The 21964-nt window shown below is 36.8% G+C and overlaps 1 protein-coding gene across 3 annotated transcripts in view; it reads right to left on the bottom strand.

The window, feature by feature from the left end:
• Positions 1-21964, bottom strand: part of RPGRIP1L (RPGRIP1 like) — a 97741-nt gene that overhangs the window by 8281 nt on the left and 67496 nt on the right. For all 3 annotated transcript variants that reach the window (XM_068528712.1, XM_068528711.1, XM_068528713.1), the window contains 2 exons: positions 9561-9744; positions 486-570 (listed from right to left, as the gene is read on the bottom strand). In XM_068528712.1, coding sequence (XP_068384813.1) covers positions 486-570; positions 9561-9744 — 269 coding nt within the window. The remainder of the gene's footprint in view (positions 1-485; positions 571-9560; positions 9745-21964) is intronic.

Below are 21964 nucleotides of genomic sequence, written 5' to 3'. Positions count from 1 at the left end.
TATTCTATCCATCTTACACATATCATCTCATTTAATCTTTACAACCACCCAGTATTATCTCCATTTTACAGATGCAGAAAGTGAGGCACAGGGTGGTTGTCTGAGGTCAGACAGCTAGTAAGTGATAGAACAAGAATTTATATTCCAGCCATTGAGTCCAGAGCGCCCCCTCCTGGCAATCACTGTTAGGTGCTTTACAGTTATACTTGACTGACAATGGGATACTTTATATACTACATTGTACAGTCTTTTGGTTTGCAAAGCACAATAGGATCTTTACAGTTACTCTGTATGATAGGCAGGGCTATGATATTTCTAGGAGGAAAGAGACCCAGAGAGGTCACATACTCATTCAAGGACACTGAGTGAATCAGGGAAGTCAGGTGTTCTGCTTCCTTATCTTGTGCTTTTTTTTCCCCACCACACCAGGCTACAGAGATCTACTTTGTACAAACCCCCAGATAATTTAGAATGCTTAAATGTACCTTCTGTTAGGCATCTCTTGTTTAAGTAGTATAGCTTTTAAGATGTCTCTCTTGGCTTGGTTGTTTTCTTTATCCACGTAGATCACTAAACCAAAAAAAAAAAAAAAAAATCTGCAAAAAGTCACTCAGGAATATGCTATATTAGTACCATTCTGTATTTGTATAAATACCTGTTTTTAGAGACGCAAGTCATACCACCTCACTTGTACGCATGGGAAAAGAAAGCTGCGCTGGAATCCAGAATCAAATCTGAATAGTCATGTGATCTAATGTCATGTCACTGGCAGGTTTACGTGCACACTGTCAGAAAAGATACAAGCAACATCTAAGAGTGCCACATCGCTGTCACTGCCTGTTAATGGCAGTGGCAGTCGTGACAGTAAAAGCCAGCGGTCTTTATTGCTTTGTATTTGAGGGATTTACTGCATTTTCTTTCACACAAGAAGCGAGTGATATGATAATGTACGGCAGAGAGCTTGTCCTTCCTGACAGCCCTGGTAATTTAATACTTCTCTCCTGCCACAACATGCAATAAAAGAGGCATCCTAGCGCATTGGGTTGAGGAAATCCACAGGCTGGCGCTTGCTGGTGGCTGGGTGTGGGGGTACGGGAGAGACCTGTGGTGGAAGCGAGAGGCTTTTTTAGGGTGTGAAGTTTGTCTTTGGTTTTCAAAGGTTCACGCTGGCATGCAGGAGTGTGGTTAGACTTTACTTGGCTGAAATATAAGATTAGGTAACTCATCTAAAGACCCACCAGGAAGAAGACAGTGAACACATGAAACTGTAAATGTCTGCACTTTGGGAAAATGATATCTCAGAGTGTGAACACTCTAATTTTCATTCTGATTATTTTTTCTCAGCTCGGCAGCCTTTCAGCCATGCGTTAACTTCTGAAGACATTTCTTTTTCAGGTGCCATTTTGGAGTTAAAGTCTCTCCTGTGACCAGATCTCAATTTAGCGATAATCCCTGATCAAAAACACACAAAGGGTGAAAGATACCATGACAGTTCTAAAGCCAGGTTCCGTTGGGAACAAACATATTTCATACTGAGAATGTTTCCCTGGACGATTTGAGTTCAATCTCAAATTATGATGCTATCAACTCATTTAATCGTTGGCTAGTTGAGCAAATATTAGCCGAGGGCCAGGGATGGCACATGCTGGCCACTGAGTGAGGCAAAAAGGTCTGCGTGGAGGTGGGCTTGTAGTTTAAGAGAAGGAAGAACCAAGGTCAAACAGCAGCTCTTAGCTTTTTGCTCTTTGCATGATACCATATTAGTAAATGTGACTGATGATATAGGTTACTGAGATTTACAGGAATCAAAAAAGACAAAGGGTTCTTGTAAATTTTGTAAATATAGCGTTTTACTTATCAATGCTAAAAAGGCATGCTTTTTAAAAAAGTCATGCTTTTCCACTAATGCTGGGAGATGGGACCTCATTTGGCCACCAGTATACCAAGCTAAATTTGAACTTTTTTTTTCCAACTCGGAATTTTTTGTTTTTGCTGTTAATTACCAATTCAAGATATGGTAGACCATATCCTTTCTGACTTCAGAGTTATAAAGCTTTTAAGCCATAGTGGCCTACATTTCTTTTGTGATCATTTTTCTCAGTTTTACTGAGATATAACTGACATATCACATTGTATTAGTACTAGGTGTACAACATAATGATTTGATATATGCATATATTGCAAAATGTTTATCATAGTGAGTTAACATCCATCACCTCACATGGTGACAATTTTTTTTACTCTCTTAGCAACTTTCAAATACACAATACAGTGTTGTTAACTATAGTGGTCTACATTGCTTGAAGACAAGGGTAATCTCAGTGATTTAAAAAAAAAAAAAAAGACCGAATTCAACGTCTAGCATCCAAATAGTCTTTCAATTAAACTAGACCAGTTCTGATGAATCTCAACAGCTTGAAAAAATTTTTTTAATGTGATAAAATATACATAACATAAAATTTACTATTTTAACCATCTTTAAGCATACAGCTTAGTGGCATTCAGTACATTCACACTGTTTTGCAGCCATCTCCACTATCCATCTCCAGAACTTTATCATCATCTCCAACTGAAGCCACGCCCACTGAACAGTAACTTCCTACTCCCTCCTCCTCTCAGCCCCTGGTAACCACTATTTTACTTTCTGTCTCTATGACTGTGACTATTCTAGACACCTCTTAAAAGTAGAACCATATAATATTTATCCTTCTGTGTCTGGCTTATTTCAATTAGCATAACGTTTCCAAGGTTCATCTATGGCATGTGTTAGGATTTCATTCCTTTTTAAGACTCAGTAATGTTCCTGTATGTGCATGTATATACACATACACACACATACATACAAACACAGCACATTTTGTTTATCCATTTGTCTTTTGATGGATATTTAGGTTGGTTTCACCTTTTGGCTATTGTGAATAATGCTGTGATGAACATGGTGTACAAACATCTGTCAGAGTCCTTGCTTTTAATTCTTTGGGGTACATTTCCAAAAGTACAATTGCTAAATCTATGGCAATTCTATGTTTCACTTTTTTAAAAAAAATCTTTACCATTGAAGTTGGTAAAAAAATGGTAGAGTTGGGACACCTTCTGCTTCATCCAGTTGACCAGCACATTGTATATCCTATTCTCTTAACGAAGACAAAAATAGTGACGGCCACCATTTATTGAGCGATGTTTATTATGTACTATGTACTACACTCAATACTTTCCTTACTGCAATCACATCTGTTAAGAACCATGCTGACCCACATTTTACAGATGATTAAGCAGACCCAGAGAAGGTAAGTAATTTGCCTCAGGTTACCTAGTTAGAAAGTGGCAGAGCTAGAATTTGAATCCAGGAAGGTCTGCCCCATGGCCTGCCTTCTTAACCTCCATGCTATACTTTCTCCTTCTTCCACATGAAGCCAGAACTCTTCCTGCTGTTTAAGCTGCAACCATGTTGTTAGCACAGACTGGAATGTGAGAGAGAATTCCATCACTGTATCAAGAGAAGCCACCTCATCCTCCTTTCACTCTTTCTTAAAGGGATATTGCTTTAGATATTTACATCTGGTCCAGGTGTGTTAACCAATTCTCTTGACTGAACACTTTCAAAAATTCCTTTTCGACAAATAATAAACGCTGGAGAGGGTGTGGAGAAAAAAGAACCCTCCTACACTGTTGATGGGAATGTAAAATGGTAGAGCCACTATGGAGAACAGTATGGAGGTTCCTTAAAAAACTAAAAATAGAGTTACCATATGATACTGCAATCCCACTCCTGGGCATATATCTGGAGAAAACTATAATTTGAAAAGATACATGCACCCCAATGTTCATTGTAGCACTATTCACAATACCTAAGACATGGAGGCAACCTAAATGTCCATCGACAGATGAATGGATAAAGAAGATGTGGTACATATATACAATGGAATATTACTCAGCCATTAAAAAGAATGAAATAATGCTATTTGCAGCAACATAGATGGACCTAGAGATTATCATAGTAAGTGAAGTAAGCCAGAAAAAGACAAATATCATATATCGCTTACATGTGAAATCTAAAAAAAAAAAAAAAAAAAAAGATACAAATGAACTTATTTACAAAACAAACAAACCCACAGACATAGAAAACAAACTTATGGTTACCAAAGGGGAAAAGGTGGGGGGAGGGATAAATTAGGAGTTTGGGATTAACAGATACACACCACTATATATAAACTAGATAAACAACAGGGACCTACTGTATAGCATAGGGGACTATACTAGATATTTTGTAATAAGCTATAGGGGAAAAGAATCTGAAAAAGATATCTGTCTATGTATGTATGTATGTATAACTGAATCACTGTGCTGTACACCTAAAACTAACACAACATTGTAAATCAACTACAAAAAAAAAAAATTCCTTTTCGAAAAAACTCAAGCTACTTACCGATGAGTTTGGTTCTCCAAAAGTGTACCAAATTAGAACTACACAGCTCTCCTGCTTGCACAAACAAGGCCTAGACTGGGGATCTTAATCTATCCTAATGGTTCTTAGTCTTTAATGCGCATCAGAATCCCTGGAGGACGTGTTAAAATGCAGATTACTGAGCTCACCTTCAATTTCTGATTCAGTAGGTCTGGGGTAGGGCCTGAGAATTTGCATTTCTAATATCTTCCCAGCTGCTGCTGCTGCTGGTCAGGATACCATTGAGAACCAACGTTTAGGCGCAACACTCCTTGGCCTGATTTTTGAAAAGGATCAGGAACTAGTAAACATTTTTTGTGTGTTAAACATGTGGGAGATAGAGACACTTTGGTTACCTCTAATTAGGTCATGATCCCAAGGACATCCATTTGTGTTCTGAATTAGATGGTTAAAAAAAAAATCTATAATTTCAAAACTTGAAATACATCCTTTAAAAAGCAATTCTGGGGCTTCCCTGGTGGCGCAGTGGTTGAGAGTCGGCCTGCCAATGCAGGGGACACGGGTTTGAGTCCTGATCTGGGAAGATCCCACATGCCGCGGAGCAAATGGGCCCGTGAGCCACAGTTACTGAGCCTGCGCGTCTGGAGCCTGTGCTCCGCAACAAGTGAAGCCGCAGTGGTGAGAGGCCCACGCACCACGATGAAGAGTGGCCCCCGCTTGCCACAACTAGAGAAAGCCCTCACACAGAAACGAGGAACCAACACAGCCATAAATAAATAAATTAAATAAATTAAAAAAAAAAAAAAAGCTTGCCTTCAATTTAAAAAAAATAAAAATAAAAAAAATAAAAAGCAATTCTGGGGCTTCCCTGGTGGCGCAGTGGTTGGGAATCTGCCTGCTAATGCAGGGGATACGGGTTCGAGCCCTGGTCTGGGAAGATCCCACATGCCGCGGAGCAACTAGGCCCGTGAGCCACAACTACTGAGCCTGCGCGTCTGGAGCCTGTGCTCCGCAACAAGAGAGGCCGCGATAGTGAAGAGGCCCGCACACCGCGATGAAGAGTGGCTCCCGCTTGCCGCAACTAGAGGAAGCCCTCGCACAGAAACGAAGACCCAACACAGCCAAAAATAAATATAAATAAAAATAAATAAAAAGATTACTATAAAAAAAAAGCAAAATTAAAAAAAAAAAAGCAATTCTGGCGAATATGAAATGTATCAGAACTCTCCAAAAGTTAAGCTATTTACCTTTCATTCTCATCAGAAATCACATTTGTTTAGGACTTGCTAGATTTTGACATAAATTTACTGAAAGCATATGTCTCAAACAAGATACAAACCAGTAGTCCAAATACTTGAGTTGATCTTGAATTGTCTACCGTTAAAAACACATCCCTCACTTCTGCAGGCTGGAGAAATCCTTATTTTCTTTATCAATGTCATTTGGCAGAAGAAATGCAGATGGTTTAATTATATAGAGGGTTGATAACCTTGAAGATAACTTTTGTGTTAAAGTGTTATCATCCCCCCAGTCCTTATCTTTGCCAAGTTTTTCCTCCCATTAGTAACAAAATCTAAAGTTCTGCATCCTTTTCATCTTCTGCATTAAACTTTAATTGTTCCAACAGATAGACTGTTCAATGCTCAGAGACTAAAGGCCTAGATCTGTATAAGTCTCATAAAAACTTTGGACGATTTCATTAATCTTTTTTCTTTCCACTGTCAACTCCCTAGAAGACTTTATTCAGCCCAGACAACATTCTGTAGACCTACCATTAATCTTATTCTTTTCCAAACTATTTTCTTGCTTTCTCAGCGTTCTCCAAGCAAATTTTTCAAGCCCAATAAAATACAAGTGTTTTGTTCTTGCTACCAGTGTCTAGCAAGTTAATTCAACGTTGATTTTTTTTTTTCTTCTAGTATTAGTAGCCCTAAGAAGATATATATTTTGTGTATGTGAAACTGGTATTAACACCTCTTAACAAAGAGACTGAATTAGGCTATGAATAATCCTGGGGATCACTAGCCTAAATCTCTCATTTTATGTACCTAATTTAGGCCTCAGTATACAAATCCCTTTTGAATAGATTCAAGTCATAATACAGGGTAAAAATCATTGCAAGGTTTGGTTAATCTCTCACCTGGTATGGTGTTCAAATAGGAGACAGCATGTACTAACTGTCCTTTAAATTTTCTGTCTCAATTATAACATCAGTTTGGAAATAAAACTACTTTCATTAACATTTAATAAGATTTGGAAGATGTAAGCCTTCATTTATATTGACCTTTTATATCAAATAACAAGTGAATGGTTAATCATTACAATAATTAGATGAGTGAGATAGTTACTTATTAACCAAAGATTTAAGGAGCTTCTCCTGCAATGAAGGAGATGCAAACATAGTAATTTAAAAATAAACACTTTCAGTATGTCCTACTTAAGTGAAAAATAAACCTTCTCCAAGGTTAATGTTATTTCTCAAATTGCTGATGATCTAGGACTTCATTTTTTCAGATACAGTAGATATAAAACAGCATTAATTTGCTTCTAAGCACAAAGTACATTCCTCTCCCTTCCCACCAGATAAATATCCTTAAAATTCTTTTCAATTAACCTTGAAAATTCTATATAGTCAAATCTCAATAGGTAGGAATAGAAGCTGCAGAAAGGTACAGTAAACACTTCTAATGAATTAAATTCTAATAGATTACTGGTTTCCTTGTTGCTATCAAATGACTAATTCATTAGAAACATAAGCAACTCTTAAAATACCGTTTAGATAGTAGGGTATCTTGCAGTAAAAAGAAAACATTTAAAACAACCAAATCAATGCCAACCAACCAACCAATAAACCAACAAAAAGCCCCAAACAGACCTAGGTCACCATGTGAGAATGTACAAAATTCAGGATACTTGAGCATGTATCACAGGTTTCATCCAAAGAATGATTTGCATTGCTCCTTAAGCAAATGGAAACCTCTGTTCTGCTGCATGGCCAAGTGTCTCAATGTACAACCAATTTCTAAAAAACAATTTTGTTGTCAGTCCAACCAAACAGTCTACTGCTGCCCTTTACAACGAATAATACAAAAACCAGAAGAGCTTGTCTCTTTTCTTGGGTGGTACCTTTGTTAAAATTAGTTGACTAGGGACTTCCCTGGTGGTCCAGTGGTATAGAATCCGCCTTCCAATGCAGGGGATGTGGGTTCGATCCCTGGTCAGGGAACTAAGGTCCCACATGCCGTGGGGCAACTAAGCCCACGCTCAACAACTACTGAGCTTGCGCGCCTCAACGAGAGAGCCTGCATGCTGCAAACTACAGAGCCCACGTGCCACAACTAGAGAGGGAAAACCCGCACGCCACAACTAGAGAGAAGCCTGCACGCTGCAAGGAAAGATCCCACATGCTGCAACTAAGACCTGACGCAGACAAAAAAAAAAAAAAAAAAAGAAATAAGAATTAAAAAAAAATTGAGGAATATTTCAAAAAAATTAGTTGACTAAACAGTTTTTTCATTACTAATAATATTGTAATTATGGCTTACTTTTCTGCTACTTTGCAGTTAAAAGATCTCTAGGAAGCTTGAGAAAATATTTTTGGAAATGTTCTATTAGATCAAGTCAATGATAGGAAGGAGAAATCAGATTCTTGTCCTGACCATGTTACTTATTTCCCGTGTGACTTCTCAACCCACCTGTTATCACAGAATTATAGAATCTGAGCTGGAAGGGTTCTTAGCACCTTATTCAATAGATAAAACAGGGAATCATGAAATTGAAACACGCTGGCCAAGTTCTCGTAACTAGTAAGAATTGTAGATACGAGGAAGACTAGACCAGATCTCTGGATACTCATGATTACTGTCTAAAGCAATGAGCATGTTTCTAAAAATGCCAACTGCAAAACAAACCAACCAACCATGAGCATTTGTAATCCTAGTGGTACATGATTAACATGATTATACATGTTGATTAAAATGAAATTTATAAAACTGGTGAGAAAAGAATATTGGTGTTCAACTAGCATGAGATGGCCTGTTTTGCTAAAGATAATGCAACACTCCATCTTTCTGGTTTGTTTTAATATAGGGCTTTTGAAGAACTTAATAAGCACTTTTAACTCAGGGTCATGGCAGCTTGATATGATTTTTTTACTCCCCTCTAATTATACACTGATATATACTGTCCTTAAAAACGTCTTAAAGTTGGTTGATCTAAGAATTTACAGGGTGCCTATTGGGTCTATACTGGTCTAGCAGACTTTCATATCAACTAGCTGATAGGTAAAGCCCTAAAAGAGGAAACCTGCCTGCTGCTATGAAGGGATGTGTGGGCTAAAAAATGAAAAGGTACTGTAAGAACTTATATCACTCAATTAAAATCCTGAGCATCTAGACTCTGGGAGGGATATACATGTATACTGTAAAAACATCTATGTGATGACATTGAGCAGAAACACAGAAATAATTAGGCCATTAAATTGTTAGAATCATATGATAAAAAAACTAGTACTTTTATTCTCCTTGAAATATCATATTTTTCGATTAAATTCAGTTGTAGACACAGGTGGCATTTTTCTATGATACAGCAGGAACATCTAGAAACATTGTTTTCCCACTGTTTTCGTTTTCTTTTAACTTCAGCATTACAGCTGTCCCTCAGCATCAGAGGGGGATTGGTTACAGGACCCCCGCAGATATCAAAATCTGAGGATGCTCAAGCCCCTTATATAAAATGGTGTAGTATTTGCATATACAACCGGTGTACATCCTCCTGTATGTTTTAAATCATCTCGGATTACTTATAAAACTTAATACCATGTAAATGATGTAAATACAATGTAAATACTATGCAAATAGTTACCGATGCATGGCAAATGTAAGTTTTGCTTCTTGGAATTTTCTGGATTTTTTTCCCCAAGTATTTTCCAACGTATTTTAGTTGAATCTGAAGATGTGGAACCCATGGATACAGAGGGTCAACTGTACCTTAAATTTAATTTCTTAATCCTTATGCTACAGGTTTGACTATTATTAATCTATTCTGACAACACTTTCATGATTTTATGTGAACATTAGAGAAATGTACTTTTTCCTTGTTCCTTTGGCTTCCTTCTTTCATAGATAAAAGTTTATATTATAAATACCATACCTACCATTGCTATAGTTATAGTAGACCCACTGCCCACTCTTGGGTTTTGGAAGTGACACAGGTGTCTCTTCAGCAGGAAGACTGTAGAATCGGCACTCAATGAATAGTCGCTGGATAGTATCATCTGCAGTTACTGGAGAATCATTAAGGCTTAGAGCTATGATCTCAATCCGAATTTTTTCTGATGGCTGTTTAAGGAGCAAAAACAAAAAAAGATACAGAACAAATAAAACGAACAAAAAATCCTTCACTCTTTTCCACTATCAATTTTAAATAAAACATAAAGGCAGTGGCCTTCACTGATTTCTTTTTTGGAAGGTATTGTACCCTACTGTCTAGTTACACATGATAGATTATTCACGACAGAGAGAGAGAGAATGAGCTTCTAATGCCCCAGGGTTTGAAGTTAACAGTGTCATGGCAATAGTCTCCTGATTTACATTTGAGGCTATAAATACCCCACTAGTAGTCCATCAGGAATGAAGATTATGAGATCTTCATCTCCGATTACTTTCAGAATGACATGTATCAGTTGGCCTTGTTTCAAACTATGTAATGAAATACATGTTTATCACTGCTTTTATTTACTCTACGGTACCTGAGAAAGTTTTGGTTATTCAGAGATCAAAGCCTGTTGAATACTTTATAGCTACTATGCTAACATAAGTAGCTATACGAATCCATATTAACTAGGGCTACAGTTCATTCTCTTATATATTCTGCCATAACATATTTCATTCAATAAGTAGTAAGTTTTCAAACAAAAGAAAGAAAATTTTTATCAAATTTAACACATTTTCTTGTAATTTATTTTTATCTCATTTTTACAGAATTAACTAAAAATATATATCTGTGTAATTTTCATCTCAATCCTTATTTAATAGATTTTGGTGTCACAAACATTATATGAGAGTCACATATGCTTCCTTGAGTAATAATTTAAAACAAATGATAGACTATGACTTAAAAATTAGAGCATACCAAGGTAATTCCTCAGTTAAATGTTTACATTTAATTTTAAATGTTTACAATTTAAAATTTGTTCTTTATTCCCCCTTACTCAATCTCTCTTTATTAAATTCAGAGGCATCCTACTATAAATTATATAACTTAAAATAATAATTAAAAATCCTGATACTAAGACGTGCTTATATAACCAACTTTTAGGAATTCATTGTCAGATGTAAATCAGTATATAAATTCACCATAGTCATTACTATTTTGATATTTCAAAGTATATAATATAATTAATCAAATTGAAAAGCATAGGTACCCTACTGTAAAAATATTCCCATAAAGAACAATTTTCATTGCTAGCAAACCCCCTCAATATTTGATGAAGTAATTTTACCCCCTTCTTTCAAAAGACATTTTCTTTTATTATGTATTCTAAGACACTTTAACTAAAAACCTAAATCTGAATATTTCAATAAGGTTATTTTATTATTCAGTAGATTCATGGAAATTTTACTAGGATGACAGAGAAAATTCCACACCATTCTGTCTCCACTAATACAGGTACAAGGCTGCAGCTGGCAATATTACTAGGATTAGCATAGTATGATGAAATATTTAAAGGAAAATTTTTTCTAAAACCTAATAAATCAAATGACTGCCAAATGTCATTAAAGTGATGGTCTTTGACTTGAATATGCTTTTCATATTCAAATTTGAAAAGAAAGAGATGAAAGCCTGGAAAGGTTACTCGGTTTCAACTAATAACCTCAAGCCCTCTCCGTTCACGTGCATAAAAAATGAAGTTGGCTCTATTGTCTAATCTCACTTCAGAAAAGCCCTTCTCTGCTTGCCAAAGACTAACATGGTAAAGAAAGTATTTTAAATGATATTATTTTTCCTTAAAATGTATTGTGGTTGTCAAAATAGCATGCACACACATATTTTATAATTCTGGCTCAACTGCAGCACAGTGCATAATTAAGTCTTTTACATAACTTGTAATTTGACAAACTTAGAATTGTTATGACAATAGCATAAAACATTTCTGCTTCTGCACAAAAGAATCATTTTTAGAAAATAGCTATAAAAAGGCAAAAGAGGTATACATGGTTATTTCTACATTGTGAGGAGAGGAATTTAAAATTTATCACAGAACCCAGTGAAGAGACAAATTAACTTTTAAATAGCAGGGGAACCAAATTTATTTAAGTGGTTTTTAAATTAATAATATATTAACTGTACAATCCCCATATGAAAACTTGCATTACTGTAAGAACGAACTTGGGCTGTCAAATAAGCCTACATACAAAATATAATTCTAAATAAATGTAGATACCTGGATCACAGTCAGACAAACAAAATACCAAAACCAAATAAATAACCAAAAAGAAAAAAAAAAACTTTAAAATTATTTTTAGGATGTCTATCTTCTTTCTGGTCTAGATTTTTTTTTCTGTTATTCCCCCCACCCCGACCCAGCCTCATTACCTCTAGCATATGTCCTTTTTAATTCTCTAACTTAACTGACAGAGTTATTAGTTATCATTTCTTTGTTCCTTTGATGCTACATGAATCAAACTAAAATAAATCCAAAAAGGGATAAGTTCCAAACAGTATATATCTAGGGAAGCACACCCTGAATAAACAATTTCTAAACATTATAAATTTTGGCTAATTGGGCTAGGCAACTTATTTTTCAACACTGGAACAATTCTGGTTGTTCTCATGGCTCTGTGAATCAAAAGTTCAACTAGATTATATATGAAGATTTTCAAGATTAAGAAGCACATCAACTGACTAGCAGACAACTCCAACTTAGTGTCAGAGATGAACTCATGATCTCTTCTCTCTCCCAGTCTCATTCATCCTCTAGATATTTGTTATCTCAGGTGATGACATCACCACCATCCACCTGGTCACCCACAACCAGGAGACCTTGGAGCCATTCTTGCCAATCTCCATTTTCACATCCACCATATCCTATAGATCACTCATTCCTGTTCACTTTAATTCCTAAATATTTCAATGTTTCACTGAGTTACAGAAAGCTTATGATATTTCAACATTGTGTCAGCTGCTGGAGATATAAACACAAAACAAGATGCGTTTTTTTCCCTCATTTTTATCTCTAGAGAAACTCCTTCTTTATGTTCTCACATGATCTGAGGAAGGAACGAATTCAACAGTTTCCTAGTATTAGAAAGTAGTTTTATAGAGTAAGAAGGGAGAAATCAGAAGGAATCATAAAGAATAACTGGTTGGCAGAACTGTAGGCAGACAGGTGGGTGGTACGAGGCACTAAGTTCAGTTACAGAGGGACTATCATCTTGCTTATGGCATCACTGGTGTGGTGTGCAGTACACACTCAAAAAATAAGTGGCTCCATTCTCATGGCTGTAAGAGAGGTGAGGCACTCCTGCCTCTCTACTTGCTTGCCTGCAGCCTCAACTCTTCTTCTGGTGGCAGAGTTCTTTCCCTAAAAACAAATCAGATATCACCTTTCTGCTTGAAAACCTATTACCCCTACACTCTCGCCATTTCCCCAGACCTGTGGTGTACTGTTAATATTGCTGAGCTTTTGCATCTGAAATCTTCTCTATCAGACAAAATTCCACTTATTTGAGGCCCTGGGCCATGCATGTACTCCTTTTATGAGAGCGTGACTGATTTCCAAGACTGAGTTGCTTCCTCTTCTGGGCCCTCACTGCACTTTTTAGTCACATTGTATTGCATGGATTTGTTTACATATGTGCCTCTCTGTAGACTGTGAGTTCCTGGAGGCCAGGACCATAACTTATTCATCTTTTGCTATTTAACATCCTCTCTAGGATCTGGCTCTCAATAAATACTTAATGATATAGAGTCAAGGGACGCTGAATGTCCTCTATCTATTCAGAATATCTTTTATATATTGCCAGAAATATGTGAGGCTGCAATTATTAGTGTTTTCACCTTTAACAAATATTTATTGTATCTACTACGTTTTGGGAAGTTGGTGATTATTAACTGTTGAAAAGTGTATAGAAATCTTGTCATTCTAGATTTTAATTAAATAACACTATTACAAACACCGATCAATTTTGTAGAATCTAGGGGTAGGGTACTGTTGTTAGCTCAACTTCTCTGTATGTTTGAAAATTTTCATAATAAAATACTGAAAAAAAGTTCAGTTAGGAGAATTGGAAGGGGTAACAATATACTGTTTCAAATGACAGTGACTGAAGCATAGCCTTTTAGATGGATGCAGAATAATGTCTGTTGAGGATTACTACAGGAATACAACCGGTCACACCTCTGTATTACACCCTGCTCATACATAGGTTAGCCAGCCAGTATAGGCTTTGGGCTTTTCTTGTTTTGTTTCTTTCCTGTGCGTGTGAACATGTTACTAGGTGTGATGCTACTTCTCAGTACTGTTTTTGTCCTCTTCACCAGTTATCCTATTAGCTTCCCTAGTTAGCGAGATGTCAGCATCAACATATAAAAAGAGCATTTAAAATTTCTGATTGTGGTGAACAGCAGTAACAGAAATCACTCAAATAAGAACTGTGTGCAACTTCTTTTCAGTTGTCTGTATAGATGGACACTATACTTTATGTGATTGAATGATCTAGAAATGTGATGACAGCTTGTATTACTCTCAGAGAAAAAAAAACATTAAGAGTTCTCATGATTTTGGCTCAATTCCACTACTGCTTCCTGACTGATATTATAATTCACATTTTAGGCCATATTTCTCTATAGTATTTACTTGGGCTTTTATTGGCATGCTTAAATTTTTTATGTTGTACTTCAGAAGATCATGCTGAATTCTTCCTCTGGTTTCAACCATCACAGCAGCCACAATGGGGTTGGATTGTTAGGCTTCTAAAAACTAATTCAACTTGACAGCCCTTAAACACAGTATTGCTTAACTGAGAATAGCCTCTGATAAAGGTTTGGAACTTGCTTCAGTCAGTTAGATTTAAATCTCACTATGGTGAGATTGCATGTGAGTTTTATTTCATTCTTAATTCCACAGTGAATAAGCATTTCTTTAACTTTTTAAACTATAAAGAAAATAATTTGGCATATTCAAGTACTCAACATCTTAAACAGATGTTACCTTTTTGCTGGATCTGATTTAAATCTTTTTGCTGTTACTGTGGAAGAAATAAAATATTTCGGATACAGGGAAAAGCGCCCCCTCCCAATTCCTTTCCCCTTCTTCCTCATTTCCCCCAGAGGTAACCACTATCCTGAAGTTGGTGTGTATCATTCCCAAACAAGCTTTTATATTTTCTACTATGTATGTATATATATATAAACAACATATTATTTTCTGTTTTTAGATTTTATATGAATGGTATCATTGTCTATTAATCATTCTGCAATTTCTTCACTCAATACTATATTTTTGAGATTTATTCATGGTTATAATTAAAATCTAATTCATTAATATTAACTGTTGTATAGAATTCCATTTATATTGTCTATATAATCTCTAGTCTATTTATTTCTCTATTGATGAACAATTAAGTTGTTTAAAATTTTTTGCTATTACAAAGAATGTTGCACTGAACATCCTTTTATGTTTTCTTGTGTATGCGAGTGGTTCTCTTGGCATTGCTGGGTGATAGGTATGAGAAAGTCAACTTCGTAGGATTATCAAGTTACTTCCCAAATGGTATATAAGTTTACATGAGTATTATTTTATCAGCATAAAAATACTTTGTAGGGCTTCCCTGGTGGCGCAGTGGTTGAGAATCTGCCTGCCAATGCAGGGGACACGGGTTCGAGCCCTGGTCTGGGAGGATCCCACGTGCCGCGGAGCAACTGGGCCCGTGAGCCACAACTACTGAGCCTGCGCGTCTGGAGCCTGTGCTCCGCAACAAGAGAGGCCGCGATAGTGAGAGGCCCGCGCACCGCGATGAAGAGTGGCCCCCACTCGCCGCAACTGGAGAAAGCCCTCACACAGAAACGAAGACCCAACACAGCCAAAAATAAAAATAATAAATAAATAATAAATTAAAAAAAAATACTTTGTATATGTGTATGTGTGTGTGTAAATAAATATAATTAAAGCCTACCTATAGGAGCCAAGGTATGTAGAACTTGGTACTTTATAACAAAACAATAGACATAAAATGGAAATGCAAGGTGATGATCTATGTCTATGCCCTTTAAGAATAAAAGTTTAATTGAAGTGAGCTCTAAGACAAGCTCAAAATAGTTGGTTCAAAAAGTCAAACTGGGACTTCCTTGGTGGTGCAGTGGTTAAGAATCCGCCTGCCAACACAAGGGACATGTGTTCGATCCGTAGTCTGGGAAGATCCCACATGCCACGGAGCAACTAAGCCCATGCGCCACAACTACTGAGCCTGCGCTCTAGAGCCCATGCGCCAAAACTACTGAAGCCCGCACACCCTAGAGCCCGTGCTCCGCAACGAGAGAAGCCACCGCAATGAGAAGCCCGTGCACCGCAAGGAAGAGTAGCCCCCGCTCACAGCAACTAGAGAAAGTCCGTGCTCAGCAACGAAGACCCAATGCAGCCAAAAGTAAATAAATAAAATAAATAAATTTATTAAAAAAAAAAAAGTCCAACTCTCCATTGGTACTGACAGAGCCATACGTAAGTAGGGTAGGATGCATAACGATTAATGGCCATTCTTACAACTTTTCTTCAGGCTGGGGGCTGGCACAGTCATCTCAAAGACTCAAAAAAAGTCCCCTAGACCTCACAGTAGGCTCCAAAGCTTCTACTTCTTGGGAATCAAATCCACTCTTCATACAAGTTTTGATTGAAAAGTCTTTGATTTTTAAAAAAATAATAGCTCTTTGGGAGAAATAAGAGTAAAGAGAAACTCCAACTGTTGAAGTAATAATTTTTTTTTTTTTACAGAGATTATTCCATTTTCATAGTTTTAATAGTTAAGTATTTATTTATTTATTAAGTGACACCTGAGCAGCTGATAAAATGACACCATAAAACAACAAAAATCATACACTGCATGTTGAATACTCTACCATTATAAAATTAAAACACAACAATTAATACAGAAGTAGTAATTTAATACATATTTCCGACATACTGCTTACTATTTCTGTGATACTTTAGATCCCTACTTCACTTCTCAAATTGGGAATTAACACACACACATACAAATAATGGTAATAATGTTTTTAACAAACAAAACAAACCTAATCCAGTTTCCATTGGTGACAGTAATCTTTCTTTTCTCATGTGTTCTGTTAAAAGATACTATGTTGGGGCTTCCCTGGTGGCGCAGTGGTTGAGAGTCTGCCTGCCAATGCGGGGGACACGGGTTCGGGCCCTGGTCTGGGAAGATCCCACATGCTGTGGAGCGACTGGGCCCGTGAGCCACAATTGCTGAGCCTGCGCGTCTGGAGCCTGTGCTCCGCAGCGAGAGAGGCCGCGATAGTGGGAGGCCTGCGCACCGCGATGAAGAGTGGCCCCCGCTTGCCGCAACTGGAGAGGGCCCTCGCGCAGAAACGGGGACCCAACACAGCCAAAAATAAATAATAAAATTTAAAAAAAAAAAAAAAGATACTATGTTGAACAAATAATATAAGTAGTGAAAACTTCAGTAATGGAGATCAGACTCGTGCTAGGGTTAAGAATACTTATTTTTAGAACACTGTCTCCCTTATATACCATGTAAATTACTGTCTCTGTAATGGTCAGCAAATTACAGAAGCTTGTTACCGCATGTTCTAAAGCGATGATTGGAATTTTTTTCCTGTCCTAATACACCTGAGGGATATGACACATTTTCATCATTAAAAGTGACTTACTATGGCAGTGCTGTGAAGGAAGGAGAGAATTTAAAAAATGACCCTCAATTTCAGGTTATTTTGATATGCTATCCCACTTTTACCATCATTGAGAACAGATGTTATAGAACAGTGGTTCTCAATTTTGGCTGCACATTAGTACCACTGGGGGAGTTTTAAACAAAATTCTGATCTAACTGATCTGAGTGGAGCCTGGGCCCTGGCATTTAGAAATGTTTCCTAGGTGGTTCTAACATGCAGCCATGGTGAGAAGTACTGCCTTTCCCCAAAGCTGTGGTTCTCAGATTTTAGCACACCCCAGAATGACCTGAAAGGCTTGACAAGACACAGATTTCTGGGCTCCAGTCTCAGAGCTTCTGATTCATTTGGTCTAGCGTGGGGCCCAGGAATTCGCATCTGTCACAGATTCTCAGGCGATGCTGGTGCTGCTGGTCTGAGGACCGCACTTGGAGAAGCACTGCTCTAAACCAGAAAAGACTCGCCCTGTATTTGCTGGCCCTTTCTATTTATAGAAAAGCTTCTACAATTCATATTAAACTGTTCTTTAGTTACTATTTAACATTTTAGTACAGAATTAGCTAACAAATTATTTCCTTTTTAGAAGCAATCTACATTCATCACTAAAAACAATCCAACAATATAAATCCTAAAAAGTAAAATATAAAAGTTCCTTGTTTCCACCCATTCTTTAACTCAGGGATTGGCAAATTTTTTTCTGTAAGGGCCAGAGAGCAAATATTTTTCGCATTGTAGGCTATATGGTCTCTGTTGCAAGTACTCAACTCTGCTCTCGTAGAGTGAAGTGGCCACAGACAATATGTAAATGACGAGTGTGCTGTGCTCCAATAAAACTTTATTTATAAAAATAGGTAGAGGGCTGGATTTGGCACATGGGCCATAGTTTGCTGACCCTTGCCCTGACCCATGTCCCAGAGATACTCATTGCTAACAGTATTTGGATTATATACTTCCAGACATTTTCTTTGCTTACATAAACCTAAATGTTATATCTGTATGCTCATATAAAAATACATATGTATGGATCCAGTAATCCCACTACTGGGCATATACCCAGAGAAAACCATAATTCAAAAAGACACATGCACCCCAATGTTCATTGCAGCACTATTTACAATAGCCAGGTCATGGAAGCAACCTAAATGCCCATTGACAGACGAATGGATAAAGAAGTTGTGGTACATATATACAATGGAATATTACTCAGCCATAAAAAGGAATGAAATTGGGTCATTTGTTGAGACGTGGATGGATCTAGAGACTGTCATACAGAGTGAAGTAAGTCAGAAAGAGAAAAACAAATATCGTATATTAACGCATGTATGTGGAACCTAGAAAAATGGTACCGATGAACTGGTTTGCAGGGCAGAAGTTGAGACACAGATGTAGAGAACAAATGTATGGACGCCAAGGGGGGAAAACCGCGGTGGGGTGGGGATGGTGGTGTGCTGAATTGGGCGATTGGGACTGACATGTATACACTGATGTGTATAAAATTGATGACTAATAAGAACCTGCAGTATAAACAAACAAACAAACAAACAAAAAAACAACTAATACTAAACTTTCCTTGGGTTATTTGTATGGAAATATGTTAACATAAACGTTTCAGACATTACATGAAATTTCTAAAAATCTTGTATGTTCTGGTATAATGTTATAAGTCATAATTCTAGTTATTACTTTAAAATGTATACCTCAGAAATAACTAAATTTCCTTGTCAATTGCATTATTATGAACTTTCATCAAATCTTTAACCGTGGTCATTTTTAAGTCTTTGGTCATTTACAGACAGTTCTGGGTGTACTCTGATGCTCTTGCAAAAATGTTCCTATAAAAGGGTTTCATCTTCAAGGAATTAATGGAAAAGACTCTGACAAGTACAGGTTTCTGGTAACTGACTATACTGCTGAACTGAATGAATAAGCATTTTCAGAACTCTAATGGAAAACTGATGAATTCATAAAAGTGCTAACAAAAGATCAAGATGAAAAAAAAATTAATTACATGGGACTGAGTGAACTGATGAGGATCATTATAATTTTTGTGACTTTCTGTTTGAATAAAAAAAAAAAATTCCACAAGGACTCAGAGGCAAAAAATATACAAATCAATTTTCACTGCAAAGTAAAGGAGCTGTTACAGTGGAAGATTCCTGGACTGAATGTCAATATTATGTCATAGTATGAGTGTGTTTCGTGTTTGGTAAATGCAATCATTGTTGCTTTTGTTGTGGTCGTCCACTTACAATGCTTGGTGTCAGTTTATCTCTTGTAAAAATAAAATACAGTGTGTGTGTGTGAAAAAAAATACATATGTATGTATGTACAAATATACTATGTATGAACAAATATACCTTTTTGTTTGCTTCTTTTTAAATGGAATCATCAGTGAGATATTTCTTATTCATAAATTTGACAAGAAGTGTGATATGAGGAAACAGTAATTTCTACACGTTTTGTGTAAAAATGTTATGTATAAAAACACTTAACCTGGAAATGTCTGTACTAGCAAAAACTGATAGAAACCAAAGGGTCCACCAAAAGGTGCTTATTTAAATAAATATGGTACAGCTATACAATGTAATATTATGCATATGTGAAAAAAGAAATAGAGTATACTGCTATGGAAAGATGTCCGTGGTATATTAGTAAGAGATAATTAAGTTACAAAATATAAAAAATAGTTTTAAAGGCAATTAATATCAGGAGAGTAATCCAGCATTGCTGGTTATCTAGCTTAAGCGTCCATATGTAAAACAGTGGGAGGGGCTTACTCTACCCACTGATAGGATATCATCTTTGATTCTGAAGTGATTTAACAACGTATAATACCCTAGTGCTAAAAGCGGTGAGCTGCTTTATGCATTTTGCTTTTCAAAGCTTTAAAACATATTTTGCTGGACATCATTACTGCGATCACCTGGGAATGCCAGCTCACGTTGTTCAAGAGAACCTGGCATCCAGGTGGAACTGCATTTTAGTCCGATTGAATATGGCAGCTTTTACAAAACTGCTATTAGTAGGAACAGAGAAAGATGTAAATGTGCATTGCACAAAAAAGATCATTACTCTTTAGCCTGTGATATCCCATTCTCACCTGTGGGCACACTTTAAGAAATCTGTGAGTTGAAGGCAATATATTTAGTTGTAAAAATTGAAAGCTGCATTGCTTAAATGGTAAAATTGGAATAAGGTGAAAGAAGGACTGATAATTCTTTTTTTTTTAATGCTATGGCAGATGCAAATTTTCGGTTTTGATGTCTATTTTGAGGACCTAAAACAAGGCTTTTAATCAATGTATTATACATCAAATTGATACTGTTAACTTCTGATTATTCAAATTAATAAAATATTCATAGAGAAATGTCCAAAGTTTTACATTTCTCAGACTCTCCACCCCCAGTAATTATCATGCCTAGAAGCTTTTTAGTAAAAGCAGCAGTCATCAGGCTGACGGAATCTGACAGGCCAGCAAGGCCCAATTACACTGGTGCTCTGTGGCACTTTGATGTCCTGGAAACGAAGAGAGATAGGGGCAAATTGGGTGGCACATTATGTTAATGACTTGATTTAATCCAGCCACTAAACTTTATGTAGCCTGTTAAAAAAGATGCTAACACTAATTATGCCACTTTGGAAAGGAACGGAGGGGACAAGCATTTCATTCTGACAAAGTGAAGCTCATAAATGTTGTAAATGAAATGAAACAAAATGAAGTAATCTATGATTAATTATACATCACAGACATGAATAAAAGAGGAAGAACCAAGTAATATGTCTAAGTCCTGGGAAATCTGTTAGATTCCGTTTAAGGATCAACATTTCTAAAACATAACTATGAGCTGTCAGATTCTGTAACATGAAAAAAAGAAACTGAATAATCTTAAGTTGCTTACACAGTGTAGTAGATAATTGAAATTCATAGCGTAATTGGCATAAATGATGTTTATCTAGGACACTACTCTCCCTCTCAATTTTGTGACATTATAGCTATAGGTAAAGGCAATTTAAAAAATTTCTACAAAGTGGAGGTCACCACAGAGTGGGGTTATTTAATTACTTTTTAACTAGTCCCTGTGCCTCTAAATCTATACTTTACTTTATTGATAGCATGATCTTTTAAAATGTGATCCAAGAGTGCAAGCTCCACAAGAGCAAGAGACTTACTCCTCTTATTCACTGCTAAATTCCCAGTCCCTAGAATAAGGCTCGGGACACAGAAAATGCTCACTAACTACCTGTTTAATGAATGACTGATCTTCTTCCTCCTCCCTTAAAAATCCTCATTGGCCGCTCGTAGAACTTCGGGATAGACTTCAACCTCCTCAGATAATACACAGAAGCCTCAATGCTCTGGACATGACTATCTTTTCAGCATATTCTCCTGGGGCTCCCCATGTGTGCCGTAGGCTTGGCCCATCCTAAAACCGCTCTGATTCTCAGAACAAGCCATGCTCCACATTCTCTCAAATTCTTATGCTTTTGTTTCTTTGGCCTATAATGTCGCCTCCTCTGCTTCCACTAATTCCTAATCATCTTCAAGTCTTGGCTCAAGCTTCACTGACCCTAGGAAGCCATCCTTGATGAGGGTCCCTCATGCTGAGTTAGGCACTCCTCCTGAAGGCTCCCACAGTA

Source organism: Eschrichtius robustus, chromosome 19, assembly GCF_028021215.1.
Source record: "Eschrichtius robustus isolate mEscRob2 chromosome 19, mEscRob2.pri, whole genome shotgun sequence".
Taxonomy (NCBI): domain Eukaryota; kingdom Metazoa; phylum Chordata; class Mammalia; order Artiodactyla; family Eschrichtiidae; genus Eschrichtius; species Eschrichtius robustus.
This window is presented reverse-complemented; position numbering and strand designations above follow the sequence as displayed.